Source organism: Lactuca saligna, chromosome 6, assembly GCF_052625555.1.
Source record: "Lactuca saligna cultivar CGN05327 chromosome 6, ASM5262555v1, whole genome shotgun sequence".
Classification (NCBI taxonomy): domain Eukaryota; kingdom Viridiplantae; phylum Streptophyta; class Magnoliopsida; order Asterales; family Asteraceae; genus Lactuca; species Lactuca saligna.
The window spans coordinates 70,919,527-70,940,980 of NC_136422.1; the positions used below are offsets into that span (position 1 = coordinate 70,919,527).

At 33.5% G+C, this 21,454-nt stretch overlaps 2 protein-coding genes across 2 annotated transcripts; one reads left to right on the plus strand and one right to left on the minus strand.

The window, feature by feature from the left end:
- Positions 1-419: 419 nt before the first annotated feature.
- LOC145001895 (cyclin-dependent kinase inhibitor 4-like) lies at positions 420-3,514 on the plus strand. Its single transcript, XM_078961228.1, has 3 exons — positions 420-1,060; positions 2,560-2,751; positions 2,849-3,514. Exons 1-3 carry the CDS (start codon positions 657-659, stop codon positions 2,931-2,933), a joined length of 681 nt encoding a protein of 226 aa, XP_078817354.1. The 5' UTR covers positions 420-656; the 3' UTR covers positions 2,934-3,514.
- A 2,070-nt stretch (positions 3,515-5,584) lies between these two features.
- On the minus strand, positions 5,585-6,450 carry LOC145001266 (cytochrome b5-like). The gene is made up of 3 exons (XM_078960635.1): positions 6,251-6,450; positions 6,106-6,172; positions 5,585-5,920 (listed from the first exon to the last, which is right to left on the minus strand). The coding sequence occupies exons 1-3, from the start codon at positions 6,332-6,334 to the stop codon at positions 5,640-5,642; spliced, it is 432 nt and encodes a 143-aa protein (XP_078816761.1). The 5' UTR covers positions 6,335-6,450; the 3' UTR covers positions 5,585-5,639.
- Positions 6,451-21,454: the final 15,004 nt, after the last annotated feature.

Sequence of the window (21,454 nt, forward strand, 5' to 3'; positions counted from 1 at the left end):
AATAAATAAAAATATATTTTATAAAAAGTTATATAATTTAAAAATAAATGTTCAAAACGTTTCAAATGAAAGATATTAAAATTTATATTATATTATGTTTATATAATATTATTGTTTTTGTATTTTTATAATTATATAAAAAAAATATTATTATTATACTTCCAAAAAATAAAATCTGAGAAATTTACAATATATTTTTAATAGAATTATAAGTTATATGTGAAAGTGTGATAAAACAATAAAACAAATAATGATAAATTAGTTAATTTTTTAAATCGTTCAATAAAAAAAGTTTGTTAAATAAAATAAATAATAAGATTATATGATAAAAATAACAAGAATTCAGGGGTGAATTATGTGGATGTTACAATTTTCATGTTGTTTCTCGAATACTATGGTCATAGAAATGGTTAAATCCCCAAACCCTTGTTCGCCTTAAACAGAAATCACACTCGAAATTACCCTCTTCTCTCTCTCTCTCTCTCTCTCTCTCTCTCTCTCTCTCTCTCAACTGCAAACGGCTCCCCTCTCCGCTCCAACCAACAACGGAAAACCATCTTTCTCACCCAACTCAGGTAGATTCGAAGCTTAAAATCAGTCAACGTCGGAACAACACTGCCAGAAAACGAACAGCTCTGAATAAAAGGAATCAAATAATGGGCAAGTATATGAGGAGGAAGTCGAAGACTACAGGGGAAGTGTCGTTAATGGAAGTACCTTCACTAGGCGGTGTTCTTACCCGTGCAAAAACCCTAGCTCTTCAAAAAGCTACCGCTGCTGTTGCCTCTATCGGCGCCGGTTCCTACATTCAACTCCGTAGCCGCCGTCTAGTCAAGCCAACTTCTGAGAAGAAACAGAAGGAGACTGGCGCCCTGACAAACCCTAATAAAGCTTCTTTACGAGGAGCGAATTCTTCAACGCTGAAGGTTGATGAGAAAATTTTTTATGGGGAGCTAGAGATTCGTCAAAAAACTGAGATTAAGGGTACTGTAGATTTCGAAATTGACGATGAAGAAGGTTCATTTGGGGAAAACATGGTGGAGATGGAAGGTAGAGGAAGGTGGGTTTTTTTTTTTTTTTTTTTCCTTTCATTTCTGAAATCCATTTTGCTTAATTGGAGTCTAGTAATTTATTTTCGTGATGGTTTTTCTGGATTTGCCTTTTTTCTTATTTCTTGATTGAAATTCTCAAATTAGCCTCTCTTTTTTTTGTTTTTTTTTTTTCCTTCTAGATAATTTCTTAATCAAATGGAAGTGGGGTTTCCTTTGTTTTTCGATTTTCTGCCATATTTCAATTATTAACTCACTTTCTTGATCTGAAAAAGAGCTTTTTAAAGACTGCTAGTTCTTTTTGCTTCCCATGAATTAGGGTTTCTTGATAGAATTTTATTCTTGATTAAAAGCTCTGAATTATTATTCCTTCCAATATTTTTCTCAATCACGCCAAATAAAATTGAAATTTTCACCTAATTCAAAAAAAAAAAAAACAAAAAAAACATTTCGGGATTTGAACTTCTGTTTATTTAGTAATTCTCATCCCTAAAAAGTCCCTTTAAAAGGGCTTTTCAGTTCCCTGTCATTCTCTGGTTATTTCCAGTGACTTGTTGAGGAAAAGAAAGTGAAGTAATTAAAATTTTATCCTTTTTTCTTTATTTAATTTAATTTTCCCCATGTTTGGAAATAAAAAAAGTTCTGGATTTCAAGGAATAGATGACGTCTGTTTTCTTTTGTACATCAACTCTGTTCTATAAGTTCCTCAAGTACAATCATTACTCCATTATTTATAATAACACAAACAACATATCCAACGTGAATTTAGGAATACGATTTCTGAAATTCGACGATGCTCTCTTGTTATGTCACCATCTTTCTTGATCTTTGAAGTTAGCGTCAAATAATACTCTTCTTACCTACTTAATTTCATAGTTTTATCCAAATTGGGCTCTGTTTTCTTTTCCTTTTCTGTATAATCGAAAGTCGCGATTTTTCGTGTTAATCTTGATTTATGTTACTTTATACCTCTTTAACCTTCTAATTTGTCCCCTGGTTTTATATTTCAATGCTTTGTGTGCCTAAAAGATTACAAAAAATCTGAAGTTTTGGCTTTACTTTTAGAAATTACATTTTATAATTAGTTCTCATTCATGAATGTGTTATTTATTATAACTACATAATTGTTCGTTGACATTAATTATGTCGATCACAATTCACAATTCACAATTCACGATTCACAAATCACAAGGGCATTTTGGTCATGTAGTGAATTGTTTTTTTACTGGGATTTATGCAAAAACCTCTTTGGAACTTGTAATTTCTCAGAATTTTATTCCTTTCTTGTGATACTTATTTGTCTCTAAAGAAAAGAACATTATGTCTACTATTTATCACACAGAATCGCTTCAAATTTCAATCGTGCTATTGTCTCCATGCATTACTCTCTTTTTGGTTTGATTACAAGTTAACTTTGTCTTTTGATGTTCAGAGGATCTTTATTATTATTATTTTTTTTTTTTATCATTCTTGATAAAAATGGCTGCTTTTTTTTCATTATTTATCACAGAACTACTCGAGAAACAACACCATGCAGTTTGATTAGGAATCCGGACATAATTATAACTCCAGGTTCATCCACAAAACCAAACAGAAAAAACAGAGTACAAAATACAACAGCAAGGCCTATTCCATCAACAACTGAAATGGATGAATTCTTCACAGAGCCTGAAAAACATCAGCAAAGAGTGTTCATGGAGAAGTATATATACATTTTTTTTCACTTATTATTCGAAAATAATTATGAAAATCCCAAGTGGGTTTTGTTTATTTATTGATTCTTGATTATGTTTGTTTAGGTACAACTTTGATCCTGTAAACGAAAAGCCTTTAAATGGGCGTTATGAATGGTTGAAAGTGGATGATGCTATCAAGAAAAGTTAATCTTTGTTCACGATTTTAGCGTAGTTTGAAGATATTGGTAGATGTAGGTGTAGATTAGGTTTATTATGATTATGATTATGTTTATGTGGGTGATTTGTAAAGAAAGAACATGAAAAACCCTAGTGCAGATTGTAGACTAGAAGATCTGTAACATAAAGACAAGAGCTTCTAACAAGTCAACAACACGAAGAAGAAGAAGAAGAAGGTCTTCAAAAAAAAAAAAAAGAGGGGATATAAAATGACCGATTTGGCCTTAAGTTAGTTTTGATTGTCTATATTTTGTACTGATGATGAAAAAACTATGAAGATCCCTTTTTTTGGTGATATAAAATGACCGATTTGGCCTTATGTGAATAGAAAAGGATGAAACATAATGAATCTTGATGTTTCAAAAATGGATAAATAGTAGTGTGTTGTGGTTATATATATATGTGAACATGTTTTTTTTAGCTGCTTGTGAGAAAGGAAAAGGGTTGGTGTTGGTGTTGGGTGGTGGGGTTGAGTTGGGAAGAATCTTGTCTTCTCTATTATTGTGTCAGTCTGTACTTTTATTTTATTTTATTTTGAATTATCAATTATTATGGAGTTATGTTTGTTTAAATTTTAATTTTGTATCTTATCCTGTTGCAGTTTTCCAGCAATAACTTCCAAATTATGTCTCAGATATAATAGATACAAAAAAAATGTATTGATTTAACTTTTGCCCAAAGATCCTTTGTAACTTCTATATATTTAAAAAAAATGCATGTGTTGATTTCAAAATGATAAAAATTGTATACTTTTAGTGCAAAAAGCATTTTTTCCAATTCATTAACCCCGTTTTAACACCCAAAAAAAAAAAAAAAATTTTTTTTCCCTCAACTAACTATTCGAGAGACAACGATTATGTTTGATTAGAAATAAGGACTTAATTAGAACTCCCGGTTACTTTATACTTGATTATTTTTTTCAAATTTTTATTAAGGGTAATTATGGAAATTGATTTCAAAAGCTTAGTAGCGTTTCGTTAAACGCTACATGAAGTAGTTTTTTAATTTTGGAGCTTTTTGTTAAACTAAAAGTTAAACACTCGTTCTACCAAATGAAGTTTTTTGTTTAAACTAGAGTGTTCTATCAAACACGTCCTTAATAAAGAGTTTATGTTACAAAATGGTAATCAATAAATTTAAATTTAGTCTTTAATTCGTTTATTTTATAATAATAAGTTATTATGTTTTGTATGTTTTGTTACAACATTATATTTACGTAGCGTCATATGTTATTTTTTGTTATCGAATCTTAATAGTTTGTAGTTAGGATAAAACGGTTGCATGAACTTAAATAAACAGGTTCCATCGCACACTTAGTCGGGTTGAAGTTAATCATCTCTAATAAATGAATGTTTTTTTGTCACATGTCACATTCTCATTCAATTTGTCAAATGTTATTTTTTGGTTATTTTGAATTGATTTTTTTCCGCATGTCATTTTATGGGTTTTTTATTTTATTAAATTCTATATAATATTTTAATGTAATAATTACAATAAGTATAATAATAAATAGATATCAATTTTATTAATAGATTTATCTTCTAATATCAAAATTCTCAAATTAAAGCTTATTAATTTCTTTTGTTTATTTATTTAAATTTAAAATATACAAAAAAAAATTTCAATTTTAATAGTTCAATATTTTTCTTATTTTCTTATACATTTAAAGTTCTCAAATATTTAGACTTTTATATATAACTTTTTTTAAAAATTAACTCATGTAATACATGAGTTTCACAACTAGTGATATAATAAAACGTAAAAAAAACTTGGTTCATTTATTAAAGACAAGGCGAAAAACATAAAGAACAAATTGAAAGTTTTTGATGATCTTTTTGTATGAGATTAATTTAATAGTAAATTAATAAAACATAGAAAATAAGTGACAAAGAAAGTTTCAACACCAAATTTATTATTAATTTAACATTTTTTTTAAACGACTAATATACTTCTAAATTACCACCTATGTTTTTAACGATGATCTCTTAATTGAAAGAGTCATTCTTTACCGCTAAGCCAAAAACCTTTTGGTATGTTGTTTCATTATCCATCAACACAACACAAACTTTGATATAATAAATGGTGTTGAGTTAAACCAATTTATATTGAAATTAGTGGCAAAATGGGATTTGATGTGGTTTTGGAGACTCAAGAATCCTTTCTTCTTCGAGATCTAAGAAATAAAGTTGTTTTTATTGTAGGTGTTTAGGTTTGGTAAACAATTTTCAATTCGCAAATTGTGTAGGAAGGAATACAATATTATCTATTTCTTCATGACTCTATCTTGTTATAATTTTGTCATAAAACAGATAATTTTATTGGACATCCAAGCACAACACTTTGTTTGCCATTCTGCCTTGAATTTGAAATGCTTGACACGAATAAAATTGCCTTATTGAATATTTGACCGAGTTTAATACACTAGTGGAGATGTTAACCATGATATATTGCCTCCCACTAATGTGCTATAAATTTGACATTACCCACCCAATTCCATCATCCCAAAAGGGTATAATAGTCAATTAACTATGATGATCTTCCCATTTTCTTTATGACACTTAGTCATAAAACAATATATGGTGCACGTTATGAACGTACATATTTGTAACCAACAAAAAGGACTTTTAAACACATATAATTATTATTATCAACAAAAAATAACATTTTTTTTTTCACATCACTTGTACAACAAAAAGCCAATAGCTACTCCGAGGATTGTTGTGGAAACAACGAGCAAAATGAACTTCATTGTCAAATTTATCCCCAATCCTTTGTCTTCCTTGGTGATGGTTTGTTGTTTTTTGGTATTTTTGTTATATTTAGAAGCCAACTTCTTGGAAATATCATAAAGAGGTTCTACTTCTACATGATCGATTTCTCCAATATAATACTCATCTAACATCAATCTTGCAGCACTCCCATGACCCACTTCCTCAAACTCATCGCTTGCATCTTTACCTAAGACACCAAGATCAAAACTTTATCTAAAATCCCCCAAAAAAAAACATGTCTTTATATATAGCTAGTTTCTATAAAATCTATGTGTAGTCTAAGATTAAGATTGTATCAACAAAAAAAAAAATCTTTATGAAGAGAAAGAGACTCCAATATATATAAAGATAGATACGTTAATGTATAATTACCTGCTACATCTAACAACACGTTATCTCCTCCCGGATGATCATTCAAGAAGTTTGTAACATCATACACCTAGATGATCAATTACATAAGTCAAAAACAAAATGATGTAATCAAACGGGTTTATGTTAATTTTGATTTGTGTCTTACCCTCGCGTTGATAATGACCCAACAATCTTTACTATTGTTGTGTGGAGAGACATCTGCTAAATTGAAAACCTTGTTAGAGTTCATGATCTATTTCTATGCTTTGATGGAGAAGGAGATTTGTTGAACAAATAACAGAAGGATAGTGGGTGCATTTTCTTTTCTAATATGTGTGTTTGTCCATATACTAATGGACTATTCATGAGGTTTTTGATTATGTAGATGATTCCCTATTGTAAGTTGACATGTTAATATATTTCTATATAACAAACTTGATTCGTACAACTAAGTTTCGTACTAATTATTAGGATGTAATTACTGACATAATATAAAATAAAAAAATTATATGAAATTATAGAAAGCCAAAACCATCGAGGTTTTGTTTATTAACCGTACATCTTTTCTAAAATAATTATTGGTTTTAACATCTAGTAGACATTTTTTTATTAAATTTACGGGTTTATAATATGTCTGTTAAATCCAAAGAATCAAGCTCTCATAAGCCTCGTCTATCTTAATATCTCATTTGATAGTCATTGATAATAACGATTTTTAGGTAATTATTTTAGTGGGTTCTTAAAAAAATCTCTCCCAATTTTTTTTTAAATACCCACCTACGACTTCATTCTATCAAACATCTACTATTAATGTTTTTTACTATTATCTTTTTTTTTTTAAAATTAATATAAATTTGGTATAAATTTGTTTTAGTTTTTTAAATCCATTATCTAAAAAAAATTATCTTAAATTATTATAAATCATATTTATTTATTTATCTTTATTTTTTCTTATTTAAAAACCTTTTTATTTTTTGACGTTTTAATCGAATATATTTTTAATGTTATTTTTAATTTATTTTTTGTTGGCGTTGTACGTTTATTTTTTAAACTTTATAACATTTGTTTGTTTACATTATTTAAACATAACTTTTTAACATTTTGTTCGTCTATATGAAATCGGCTTTTAAAAACTAAATTTTCCGAACTCCACAACTTTTTTGATAACTTAAGAATGTTTTAACGTTTTTGAAATTTTGTTCGTTTTGTAAAAAAGATTACAATTATCCGAAACTGACGTTAAGTATAATTTTTTAAACTAAACTATCTAAGTTATTAAAGTCATATTATTATTATTATTATTATTATTATTATTATTATTATTATTATTATTATTATTATTATTGAACGGGTGATTAGTTGTTAAAAGTTAAATTCGACAAAGTCAGTTAATTCACTTACGCCGGGTTTAAATTTGTTGGATCTTAGAGACATACATCAACCAATAACAAAACAAGAAATTAACAAAGACTTATTAATAAAACTCTCATAGAGAGAATGCACAAAGCCATGATTACAATTTAAACCTAACACAACCTAGAGAGGATATACACAATATAAGGAAATCTTTACAAATCATGAATTTAAACAAAACTATACTAAATTTTATATAAGTTCTCCATCACTCCAAAACAAAAACACTACAAATGATGTTAAACATTAAATAGATATAACTGGTTTTGATTTAGAAAAATAGTTGAAATTCCATGACAAATAAACTCTGGTTGCCATTAAAAAAATAAACTCTTGAAAATAATTAAAGAAACATTTTTCTACACTTCAAATATCGCATGCAAAAACTATGAAATATTCGAATAATATCATGAATGTTATCTTAACATGTCCATTATTGTAACATCCCAAAAATCAGAGTAAAAATTTTATTTTTCCAAGACAAACTCAAGACAATAATTGTTTACAAAAACATTGTTTCAAAAGTATAATTCATAAATCAGTGTATCTCAAAATCCAATAACATAAAATCCAAAAGATGTGCACATTCACACCTTCATATTGTCACGATCATCTGAAGTATCTGAAACAATAAACTAAAACTGTAAATGAAAGCTTAGTGAGATCCCCCAAGGTACCACCACACAAACATATAACCAAACAAATATTTGGTCCACAACCTCCTGGTTGGATTACCCTTGGCCCACAACCTTCCATTTGGAATGCCCTGGCCCATAATCTTTCGGTTTCATTGCCTAATACATATCGGGTCCACAACCTCCCGGTTGGATTACCCCTAACACATAACCTTCCGGTTGGAATGCCCTGGCCCACAACCTTTCGGTTGGAATGCCCCGGTCTATTGATTGACAACACAAAGTAGTACGGTCTCAACCTCACCACACCATGTCGACATTGTTGGATTAGGTGTCTAAGCACATAACTAAAATTGGTATATACTTGAATTGATAGTAGCACAGTCCTTTTGGGTTCCCCTCAAACCTAGCAATTAGACAGGATGACTTTAGAGAGAGGGGGAAGAGAGATTAATTTATTATGTGAATAATAAATTAAATAAATGGTTTATTAATGTATTATGAAAATAATATATTAATTAGAAATCATATTATTTAATTAATAATTAATCAAAATTTATTTAAAATTAATTTTAGGATTAATTGAATTATTTAAAAGTACATGGATTGTTTGGTTATTTATTGAAAGTTTAGGAAGGAAGGCCCTAGAACCTCATGAGATGATGTAACGCCTGGTTTTTGGATCGCATTTATTTATAAATTATTCATTTTTATAGAGCTACTCGACGAGTTAGAAGCCCCAGACTTGTCGAGTAGAACCGAGTCTTGGACGCGGGTTTTCAGCCATCTACTCGACGAGTCGAGAGCCCTTGACTCGGCGAGTAGGTCTGCCAGAGTGAAACCATAATTTCAAGGTTTTGCACCTTATTTAAGCATCTTAATCCTTACCTTTTGGCCTCATTTCCAACCTCGAAGTCCTAAACCCTTATCCACGAAACCCTAGAGCATTTTGTGAGTGTGTGAGCCATTCTTGAGTAATTTTGTGTGCTCTTGAAGCTAGAAGAAGAAGAAGGAGCCACAAGGTTCAAGGAGAAGATTATAGATCCTCGGATTTCCTTCCATCCTCATCACTTTCTGGTAATCAAATCTCTAACTTGACCATTCATTCATTAGATCTACTTACTTCCATTTTATGAGGGTTTTGGTTCAAGAACCTTGGTCCTTGGGATTTGGACATCCCAAGTAACTTACATTTCAGATATAAGATCTAGAAGGGGTTCCATGGCATAAAGGTGCAAACTTTATGACCCCATAGAAGCCTCATGCAAGCTTAACTATGTTATTATGGCCTTTTTAGCCCTAAAAGGCCATGCATGGAAGGAAAGCTAGGAACTTTACATCCCCAACTGATGTCTAAGCCCTAGATCTATTATAGTGTGCTTTGGTTTAGAGTATTATGGCTTGTGGACCAAGATCTATGTTCTAGAGAGTTAGGGTTTGAGCTAAATCCATTAGGAAGGGATAACAACAGGTAAAGTTGGAAACTTTACCCTTAAAAGTGTATTCCCGGTGTGTATATGAAGTATGGAGTGTAACACCATGTTCTAAAATATTCGTTTATGGAATTTCAGAGGCCAAGCCCAAGGGCGTTAGAAACGTAGGGTTTCTCGTCACCTTTCCGTGGACATAAAGTTCGTCGGAAACGGATCAAGAATAAAGAAGTTACAACACTTTGAAGATGTTGACAATAATGACCCTTAATGGAAAAATTGGCAAGGCAGCCCCTTTGCACGTATGTAGTGCACATGTGTTTAGCTGGGTACGCCCAACGTAAGGCTGTTGTATGCCCAGCGTAGAAGAGTAAGTGATCACTGGTCCGGGTAGGCGTACGCCCAACGTATGCTCAGAGTCTCAAAACCCTAATTTTTGGGTAAGTCACTATATAAAGAACATGATACCCTAGTTTTCAGCTTCCTTCTCATTCTCACTCAGCCACCACGAAACCCTAAACTCTCTAGAGTGTTCTTGGAGATTGTAAGGCCATTTGGTGTGCATTTTGGTGGTTTTGGGGTGGAGTGACCATCTTGAGGTCGCATTGATCAAGGAAGAGCCTTTGGATCCAAGTTCTTTAGCTCAGTTGCAAGCTCTTGAAGGTATAAAGTTTCTAACTTTCCTCTTAGAAGCTTAGATCTAGATCTAGGGAGCTTTTGGGATCTTTTTAGGTCCAAAGGTTGGACCTTTAAGATGTAACTTCGCCTTCAAGCTTGGGATTGCCACCCTTAGAGCTAAAAGTTCCCTATAAGCAGTAAATTCTCGATCTTTATGGTCCCAATGAGCTCATGCATGAGATCTAGCCTTGGTTTTAGAAGTGTATGGTCACCTTTTTGAGTTTGAGTGTATTTGGTGGATTGCAAGTCACCAAGTTAGTGACTTTATGGACTAAGACGTCAGTAAGGACCTGGATTTGAGTTAGTAGCCTCTGGAGTGGGGTATTAAGCACTTAATGGAAAAGTGCCTTAACAGGATGGTTATGCCGAGCGTAAGTGAAGGTACGCCCTGCATACTCGCTAGCAGGCCAGTACGCTTAGCATACGATGGAGTACGCCCAGTGTACTCAGCAGAGTTGGGCTTTGTGCATATTGGGCCTTGGTGTAGGCTGTGTTGTGGATTTTGGGACTATGAAGCCTTAGTGGGCCATCAGAAGTCAGTTAGATTATGGGCCAGGGACATTTTTGGGCTTAAGAAGGGCCCCTATGAGGAGTTAGGCCCAATTTAGAAAATTAGGCCATTAGGGGGCCTTTAATGGGCCATTGATGGACTTAGAAGAATTAAAGGTTTTGGGTCTTTGTTATGACCCACACCATAGCTGGGGGTAAAGTAGTTATTTTACCCATAGAAGGAATCCTTATTCTGATTTAGTGTTTTAAATTGGTCATGATAGCCGGGGAGCAGTCGGAGCAGTAGTAAGGGATTTCTTGTGCAAGCCTTCATCGGTCAGTTCTTCAAGGTGAGTTTCCTTCCAGTAGGAACGGGTCTAAGGCTACAATGCCGGCCCGTTTAAGTTAGTAGTAGTTTCCGGACTTCGGTCCAATGTAGTAGTTAGTATGTTTGATGCCTTCGTGGCTCAAACAGGATCTATGTGTTATGTGTTCCGGGCTACGACCCGATGCAGTATGCAGTATATGTGTTCATGCTAGTTGATATGTTATGCTATTCTATGTTCAGTCAGTTCCGTACTTCGGTCCGATGCAGTTAGTCCGGACTTCGGTCCGATGCAGGGGACATGGTCCTAGTCAGTTAGTTCGGACTTCGGACCGATGCAGGGGACAAGGTCCCAGTCAATTCTGGACTTTGGTCCGATGCAGTTAGTCCGGACTTCAGTCCGATGCAAGGGACATGGTCCCAATCAGTTAGTCCGGACTTCGGTCCGATGTAGGGGACAAGGTCCAGTCAGTTCAAAACTTCGGTCCGATGCAGGGGGCAAGGTCCCATGTAACATACACGTTTTGAAATCGTGTTTCGTAATGAATAAAATTGTGAAATACTATGTGAAATTGAGTGTTGAGTTCTAACAAATGGTTTTTACTAGAAATGAAGTAAAACTATGTTTAGAATCACTCAGAAAATATTGGAAGTCTTATGAGATTCCAATTAATAGCCAAATAGTGAAATTTAGCGAAAATATAAAATTTTAAATAAGTAAAATTTTATTATTTGATGTTGTAGAGAATCTCGTTAGAAAGTTGTAGGCGAAAACCTCGTCGAAATTCGAGTTATAACGAAGAAGTTATGACCAACCGAAGATCCGCGACGAAACCGGCACGGCGCCGAATGATGTAAAAAGTGAGTTTTTGATAAACTACTTTTTAGCCTTATTAATCTAAATGAAAGTCGTAGTATTCATTAAACCGAGAAATTCGATAAAAAGAACGCCAAAATCTGACTTCGTATGAGGAAGTTATGATTTTTCGAAGTTTCAACTTAGCAGTAGACAGCTAAAAACTCGAAATTTAGATCGAGCGATATTTGACCGATACATCCCAAACTAGAATCGAAGGTCTCGCCATTTGTAGTACAACGGTAAAAAGTCTGGCGAAGACGGATATCGGATGAAGAAGTTATGAATTTTTAACGGATTTTCCTGTCCCGGTTTATTAAAAATAATAATATTAAAAATAAAGTCAAAATTAGCCAACAAAGTCTAAACGAAAGTTGTAGATCATAATTTTAGCTACGTGTGCGTATAAAGAACGTCAAAAAAGGAGCTCGTATGCGAAAGTTATTGATGTTAGAAGTTCGGGGCTCAAAATCCGAGAAATCTCGCATGAACAGTGTCAGGCCACGTCACCTCGCACGAAGCAGCAGTGTATCCAAGACGTGGCCCAAGTCTGAGACCAGCACATGTTCTCTTCTGATTCGCCGAGGCCGAGGTCCAGTAAGAACGAGACACGTCTCGCATCGGTGGCCAGTCCGACGCGAGCCACGTCTCGCCTACCAGCCTCACATCCGAACCAAACGCGTGTCCGAGCCTCGCACCGCTACCTGCCCTTCCCTCCTCACATGCGAGCCATGTGCTCGCTTCTCCTAGCCTCGGATCCGAACCTTCGCAACTCTCCTCCTATAAAAGGGAGGCCTGCGAGCCTTCCCGGTTAGTTTTGAGATTTTCAGACTTTTTCACCCTAAATTCATATTTTAGCTATTTTGATCTTCCCCGAAGCCCCGGTATCAATTTTAGCACCCGAAACACGTCCCAAAGCTCCCAAGAAGCCCTAAAATTTTATCTTTTCGGTTTTGAAGCCCTACCTTCGCAGAGCCCGGTTTTCAATTAAGCTCCCAGTTTTCAACATAGAAAGTCATATTTAAAGCCAAAGTGTTGTCCAAATTACTATTTTAACCCCCGATTAACTTAAGGTGAGTTCAATATATAGGAACAATTGTATGTTATGTGTTATATGTGCTATGTGCTTTTCAGTTTCATTATTCCGAGTTATTTTCCCTTGTTATTTTATTCGCTATTTTTATAGCAAAAGTAATACCTTTGACCATGTGATCAGTGAAAGAACTTAGATTCACATTGGTACTGGTACGTAGCCTCTGGCCATGTAGAGCATGTCTCCGTAAGAGAATGACTACTATTCTATGGCATTGGCAAATGGTTAGACAGGGCTATAAGCCTGAAATCTACCAAGATGTTAATCAGAAATCTTATGTCTTCTATGCCATTTGGGCCGAAGCTTTATTGATGTATATCAACTATGGAAATTGTTATGTCTCATTGATTGTATATCTTTGAATCAAGTTATTGAATGATATGGAAAGCTTAACACATGATTCACATATGCCTTTTTTTGTTCCTTGTTTTTCTTTGCTTCTGCCATATTGAAGTATATATATGACATAACGTTATATTGTATCTATTATTGAACTCACTAAGCGTCACCGCTTACCCTATCAATGTTTAACAATTGTAGGAGATAAGTAATCAGTATGATCGTATACCGTTCGAAGATTTAGAATAGTTTGTAATAGTACTTTTGTACTTCAGTTTAGGTTTGTATAAATTATAATATCCTGGGTAGTTATGTAATATATAACACTTTGTAATAGTCTCTTTGTATCTAGTAGTTTGTAACCTCTTTATCAATGTAAAATATTGTTTTTATGAATATGCAAGTAGCATGTTTTGGAGTAATAATATTGTGAAATATGAAAATTTAGGTCTTTCAGAAATACGAAAGTTGGGGTCTATCACCCCAGTTAGTCCGGACCTCGATCCAATGCAGTGGGCAAGGCCCAATATGTGCTTTATATGTTATTGTTGTTGGATATAGTGTCTAAGTCCATAACTTTATTTGGTATGAACTTGACCCGAACCGGCATGGTCCATTTGGGTTGCATGGCATTGCAATACTTGGATAGACTAAATGAGAGAATAAGGCACTTATGATTATTAATATATTATAAGTTCTAATATATTAATAATAGTATTATTTAATTAGTATTTGATCAAGTATTAATCTAGTATTAATTTGGTGATCAAAGTGAGACTAATTAAATATATAGGGTTGATTATGACAATCATCAATTCTTTTATGGTGGATTAATGATCCATGGTTTATGGGTTTGGTTATAACCATATGGAGCTCCATGGATAGTCCATGGGATTTACAAACCCATGGGTCATGAGAAATGAATAGTCAGGACAATTAGGGTTTACATTTGTAACTCCTAATTATGACACACTATAAAAGAAACCCTATAGCATGCAAAATTGGCACTAGTATTACTAGAGTATTCTTGTGAGGGTGTAACTGATTTTGAAGTGTAGAAGTATTCTCTCTAGTTATTCCAAGGTTGTAGTGTTGTGTGAAGCATTTAAGGCACAACATTTGGGGTGCTAGGCTCACAAAGTCTTGAAGGAATCGAAGCAACAACAAGGTATGTATTTCTACTAGTTTTTATGTTTTATGTGATCCCCATGCCATGCTAGCTAGGAAATAACCTTGTAAAAGAAATTTGCATGTATATAGAGAAAACATAGATTCAAGGTTATTAGGGTTGCATGTACACTTAGGAAGTGTTAGAATGCTCAAAACTCATCAGTGGTATCAAAACCTAGGATTGTTTTCTGTATACTTGATGCAAAACTACTTGAAAATCGAAAATTCTGCTCACTGTCGACTGGACTCGCCGAGTCCATGAACAAATTCATCCTACTTGTCGAGTAGGATAATGCACTCGACGAGTAGGAGCGTGCTGGGCAGCTTTTCGTGTTTTGTTGCTGGAAATGGATTACAATCATTATCCCAATCTGTTTTGGACTTGTAAAATCTGTTTTTCAAAATGATGATGATTATGTTAACCCATTTTTGCATGACTTTTATGAATTTTCAAGTATTGTATATGTTTATATGATTCCTTGAAATTGCTTGACATGAATTTGTGTTCTTATGAGTTTTTAGAAGATCATAAGAATTATGTATAACCTCCATGTATGTTTAATTCATGATCTTAATGGCATTGATGGTGTCCATAACTTGTCCTCAAGTTATGGATAACCAAAAGTCGCTTCTTTAAAAGTTTTCATTAAAGAATAGTAGGTTTCATAAAATGAAGAGTCTTTAACTTTATGAACCATTAAAACTCATAAGTTACAAATTGAAGAGACTTGGAATAGTTTCAATTCTTGCCCTCAAGTTTTGGAATTTGTAAAGTCTTACACTTTAATTCCAAATTATTATTTTTTTTAAAAGTTAAAAAAAATAAATCAAACTTTATGGACTTCATTAAATTAATTAAAGTGTTTAATTAAAAGAGTTAATAATTCCATAAAGACATGGTTTAAGTTTAATTAAATTAAGAGTATAGTTTAATTAATAGATTAAACCACCAAGTATTTTAATTGTTTAAAATACACCCTTATACTATCATTATAATTTTAATTATATAGATATGTATAAGAATATGTCATTCTTACCGTTAGTAGGCCTCATTCACGAAGCCGGTCTATAAGGGGGGTATAAGGTTGTTGCCTATAAAATGGTAACTTAATGGGTATCCACTCTCACCCACCGCTTCATTGATCGGTGGAGGATCGTTAGCCGAACGGGTAGGATACGACTTTAAATACTCATTAAAAGTGTAATGAATTATAAAGTAACTATACATTATAAATTCTCAATCTTAGTTACTTTAGGAAAATGTGAAATTGGTGCTAGCCCATAAAATTACACTTTGTACCTTACCAAGTCGTTAATGGAGCGTGTGTGGTTAACCGGCACACTAACATGGACTAGTAAGTGTGGCAAAGGGTAACGTGACTTTATTATAGATCGGTGGAGCGTGTGTGGTTAACCGGCACATCGATTAGGTAATATTGTTAAGGGTACCAAGTCAATTTGTATGGTTATTCACACCTTGTTTGTGATCCTCGGCATCCCAGTCACAAACTTGAGAGGGCACAATCGAGATTCAAACATGCCATTGAAAGTTCAATGTATCTCAAAGGATCTAGGAGTTTCAAATCCAATTAAAACTTAATTATATTTCGCTTTTCATGGTGGAAATTGGTAAATCGTCATTTACCTACCTTTAACTATTTTATAACTTGGATTACGGCATCCCTCTTCTAGTTATAAATAGGTTATTGGGTCCTAGCCTTAATATTTCATGTTGGGTGTTATATTAAGGACTTTAAATTAACTAACTTGAATTTCTCCCTTTATAGATGTCTGGTTTAGACAACTATGGTCTTCCCAAATCTTTAGGAAGAAGCTTCCTAATGAAGATGATATCCCGAATGTCAATCAAGGTGAAAGATCAATCCCTTTGTTATGCATTAGTGGGAATGAAAATCATACTTCACTTCCTTCACCTACTCCAATAAATCTCCCTATCCCACAAGTTTGAAGACCTGAAGAGTTCTAAGTCACTCAATCCCTATTGGCAAACAATGTCTATATGTGCTTAGGTCTTAGAGATTAAGTCACATATTGACAAGCCGGGAGAGTCGGGTGTCGAAGTCTCAAGGTAGATGGCTGTTGACTTGGTCACTCCCTGATGACAGATCACAACATGACCCTTAATGATCTTACCTATTTGCTTGATGATGCTGAATCAGCAATGATTTGGAGCATTGGTAAAGCAAAATTTGATTGGAAGATCAACTTCCCAAACTTCCATGGACATTGACAATGGTAACATTGGAAGTCCAGAAAACCTTTCTCTTCCCAATTGAAAGGGATTGGCCGTAGTCAACTCGGTTGACCAAATGGTAAAGAGAAAATCTAAGTTTGTGATAGTTCGGTGTACCGTTTCCAAAAAGTCCATATGTTTCTGTTGCCAGAGGAAGGGTATTGGTTGCGAAGCTGCCAAATTTACCTAAAAGTCCATAAGGATAGTAAAGTCAAATGTTTGACTCTACTTCAGGTAAAGTCCATTATTTAACTCTATTAAGTTTCTATTCTGAGATTCTTATTGCATGTTGTGACTGGGTCACATATTGATGTTTAAGAATCAAAGAAGAGTGAAGAAACTTAAAGGAAGTATATGTTGATTCTGATCGTGAAGATGGATTTCGATTGCATGGTTCGGTGATCAGAATTTTGAGTTGTAACTTAAGAGTTAGATATATTGCTTAGGAAAGGATAACAACAAGTTTTCCATATGGATTGTAAGAATAAGTTTTCCGCAAAGTTTTAAAATAAAAGAAAATGGTTTTGATTTTATTTATTTTAAGTATCCTTACAATGGCATTTGTGAAAAAGGTTGTTGCTTATATGTTTCCATTGATAAGCAATATTGGTAAATGGATTTGATTCTTTCATTAGTGGTAGTATCATAATTTACCAAATAAGGAAAGATTCTCATCACCCAAGTTTCAGTTGGATAGAAACTTGGAATCATGCAAGTTGTATTGTGTGATGAATGAGAATTTTCATCTTTGGTAAATTAAGACTAATTCCTTGTTCACATTCACATGTGAGTCAAGCAAAGGACTAAGAGATTGGGTACACTTGGTTGTGTGTTGGTCAGGTCCACCACAAAGGTTGATAAGATTATTCATTATGATTTACTAAAGTTTAGTAAATATGGTTATGCTTACAAGTTTAAGTGTAATTCTGAAACATTTGAAAAGTTTCAAAGTATGGCAGAATGAATAAGAAGAATCAAATAAGGCAGAAAGATAAAAGTTTCTCCAATCTAAAGAGATGGGAGAGTACTTGTGTATTTTGTTTTATGATTATCTTAGTGATTATGGAACCATATCACAATTGACCCTCTAAAGACACCTTAGTGTGTTTGTTGCCTGAGGAGAGGAATCGTGAATTATTGAAAAGGTTAAATCAAAAGATAATTGATATGGGCATATTTAGTTATAAAATTCATGCATTATCTTAATATTTTATGTTGATTTTGTCTCATTTAATGAACAAAAGGTGCTTAATTAGATTAAATATTTCATTTTCAGCAACAAATACATGCTCGAAAGGAAAATGAAGCGGAACTAGCGATTGGACGCTTGGATCATGGATTTTGAAGAAAGAAGGACGTTGTTGGACATCTTGACCCCTCGTCAGTGTTTTAGCCATATATCATGAACCGTAACTCCGATTGAAGAGATTCAAAATGTTCTGAAAACTAGACACAATTTCGGATGACTTTCATGTTTTTAGAAAATGCTGATTCCAAACGTACTCGGCGAGTAGGGTCGATTACTCGCCGAGTTGGTCTGAAGTTTCGCGATTCTGGACGCGCTGACTTGCCGTACACGGGTTTTAAGTGATGGACTCGCTGAGTAGGTCACTGAACTCGCCGAGTAGCCCCTGTTTTGTGAAAATCTATATAAAGGGACTTTAATATCGATACCCTAGCATATAGATAAACCCTTGGAGGCCAATTGTCGACTAAAGGTGTTGTTGGAGCGTGGGAAGCAAGGGAATCAACCCTACATTCAATTTTAAGGAGAATCAAGTCAAAATCAAGTTTACTCTTACCTAATATCTTGTTTGAACTATGTTTTTACCAATTGATTTCGTTTTTGTGCTTGTTTCTGCTGTAATCATGAGCTAAAAACTCATAACTTCTGTTTAGGTAGATGAATTTGTGAGCATGGATTGATTATTTGATTAGGATTAATTTTAATTGGTGATTATGTTTTATTAAGCTTGTTAAAGAACCTTATGTGTTAACAATAACTATTCTTCTGTTAATAAATTAGTAATTAAGTTGTATGAACATCTCTTAGTTGCTAATTTCATATGATTTACGTGACCACATAGTTGTATGTCTAGGAATAACGAATGTGAAACTAGAATTAACTTGAAGATAGGTAAGTTAATGTGTGAGCTTGTGTGATACACCATCAACAAGAGGTTAATTGAATCACCAATTTGATTAACTATTACAAGTCTTATTTAACCCGAATCAATAACTAGGAAATCCGTTTGATTTAGACAACTGGCCACTGCTTGAGTTAATTTGTTTCCTAAGGATTAGTAATAGCGAACGTGGAACTAATCATCTTAGTCGGTAGCTAATGAAGAATTAATACGATACATCGAAATCATCCATGGGAACAAATGAGTCGAACCTAAACAGAAGTCCTTTTTATTATTGAATTTAGTTGATTTTTATTTGCTTAGCTCTTAGTTTCTTAGTTTAAGTTTTAGTTAATTGTTTAAGTTTCTAGTCTTGCAAAACTAGAGAAAACCCCCTTTCTATTATTTTTTTTATTTAGATAATATTAGCATTTATTTTAATTGTTTACCGTTCCCTGTGTTCGATACCCTACTTGCTTGAACTATATTACTAATCGATAGGTACACTACCTTTCGTGTGTTTATTTTGTGTCTAAGTTAGTAGGATTAAAACTAGTTGGTTTTACACACATCAATAATTCATACTTCGTGCCAAAACAAATCCTGGAGTTATACTCCAAGATTGTAACTTGAGTGACATAGTCTTTAGAAAGTTCATAACACTTGTCAAATGTAGAGTAAGATGTTTCCTATTCTTGTACATTTGAGATTGGTAAGTTGTGATGTTTTGGATAAAACAAAGACCATCTAAGACCAATAGTGAGAAGTGTTTAACTTGATAAGAATCCGCACTAACTATTGAATATTTGTTTTGTCAAGGAATGGTTTTGAAAAAGAGAATCATATATGTCAAGAGGTCAGTGGGAGTCTTAAAAAGATCATAAGATAGGTTCAAGAACTAATCAAGAGTTTTGTTAATCACTAGCACACGACTTGAGGTTTGTAACCTATCGTGTTGACATATTTTGTGCTCATCCCAGTTACGGTTGGCTTTGCATTGGAGTTTTGAGACTTCTCGACTGTTTGCATAACAACCTGGAAGCAATGGTAGGCCCTTAAGCTGCCGGATGGCAAGAAAATAAGATTGCACAAGTTCAGTCCATATGAATTTGGAAGTGTCACTAACCTAGTCATGTGATTATGGTTTTGACAAAATTCACATGGAAAAGAACACATACACCATAAAATCTAAGTGTCATAAGGTTTCTCTTTGATTCATGAAAATGATGGTGAGGAAACGCTTCCACTAAGAAGATTTTAAGTAGATAGCGGTTGTGATATTTGCATTCTCATATAGTTAGTGGAGCATGTGTGGTTAACCGGCACACTAACTAGTGAGAATTGCAAAAGGTCTAGACAAACATGTGAGCTATCTAAGGAAAGGTGTATGTTTTTGATAAAGTCTTATCAAAGCAATTTAGTATCAGAAATATGAACTTTGGTAAGAAAGTCAATAAAGTATTGATTTCTAGAAGTCCAGTTGATTTCTGAGTACATGTCAAAGCTAGTGGGAGCATAAAGTGTTATGCTGGTAATCATTATGCTAGTGGGAGCATGATGATTATGTTAAGTGTTGCAAGTTAGCAATGTTAATTATAGATAACAAAAGTTTCAATTTGCTTTGAAAAGTTGTTTTGCTATAATTAAGGGAGAGGGTTTTATACTTCACTCCAATTCTACAAGCTTAGATTGATATTTTAATCTACTTTAGTCAAAAATATATATGAATGTTATGTTGGAATGCTTCAACATAAGGAAATTCTATATATGTTGCGTTCTCAAAATTCGATTATGGTTACGGCATCCCTCTTCATAGTTCGAATTGTGAGAACATGGCAAATAAAAATTTTATAGCATGAATCGTGTCCCATATGCTTTGGATATAGGATCGATTGAATATGCTATAATATTCATCCATTCTAAATTTTCCAAATGCCTAGGGCATTAAGATGGAATAAGGAATAGAACTGGAAATGACTAAAATGATTAAGCAAAATTGACAAGGACAATCTGAGGTTTACCAAAGATTGGTTGCTCATGGACAATTAGAAGTATAGAGTAAGGACCATATTGACGTATTTTGAAAAGCGGTAACTCTTGTTCAGATGTGATGGTCAAAATGGTAATATGGAATTGTCTCCATAGGTGGAAGTTATTCTTTAAATCTGTGTAAGATTAAAGAACTTAATGCTAAGGAGGATGTTCAAAGGAATGTAATTTGAATTTGAGACTTCATTTCCATGGAATTGTTTTCCATTGGAATGCTCTGTAATGTCTGTTGCCAAGTCTTTGTGACTTTTGTGCATAGTCATTACAAGGGGATCATTGCATATAAGTTTAGAATCTAACAGATTACAGTAAATGGCAAGAGTTTGGTATTCTTGCATTTACAACAAGGATTGGAATTGTGAAATGAGCATCATTGGAATATTGACAATTGATCTATTTCACAAAGAGAGGACCATATGTAAACATAGTATGCATACTTGGAGTATGGCATAATTGTTGTTTGGAAAAACATAGTGTACGTGCTTGGAGCATGGGACAACTAATGTTTTAATT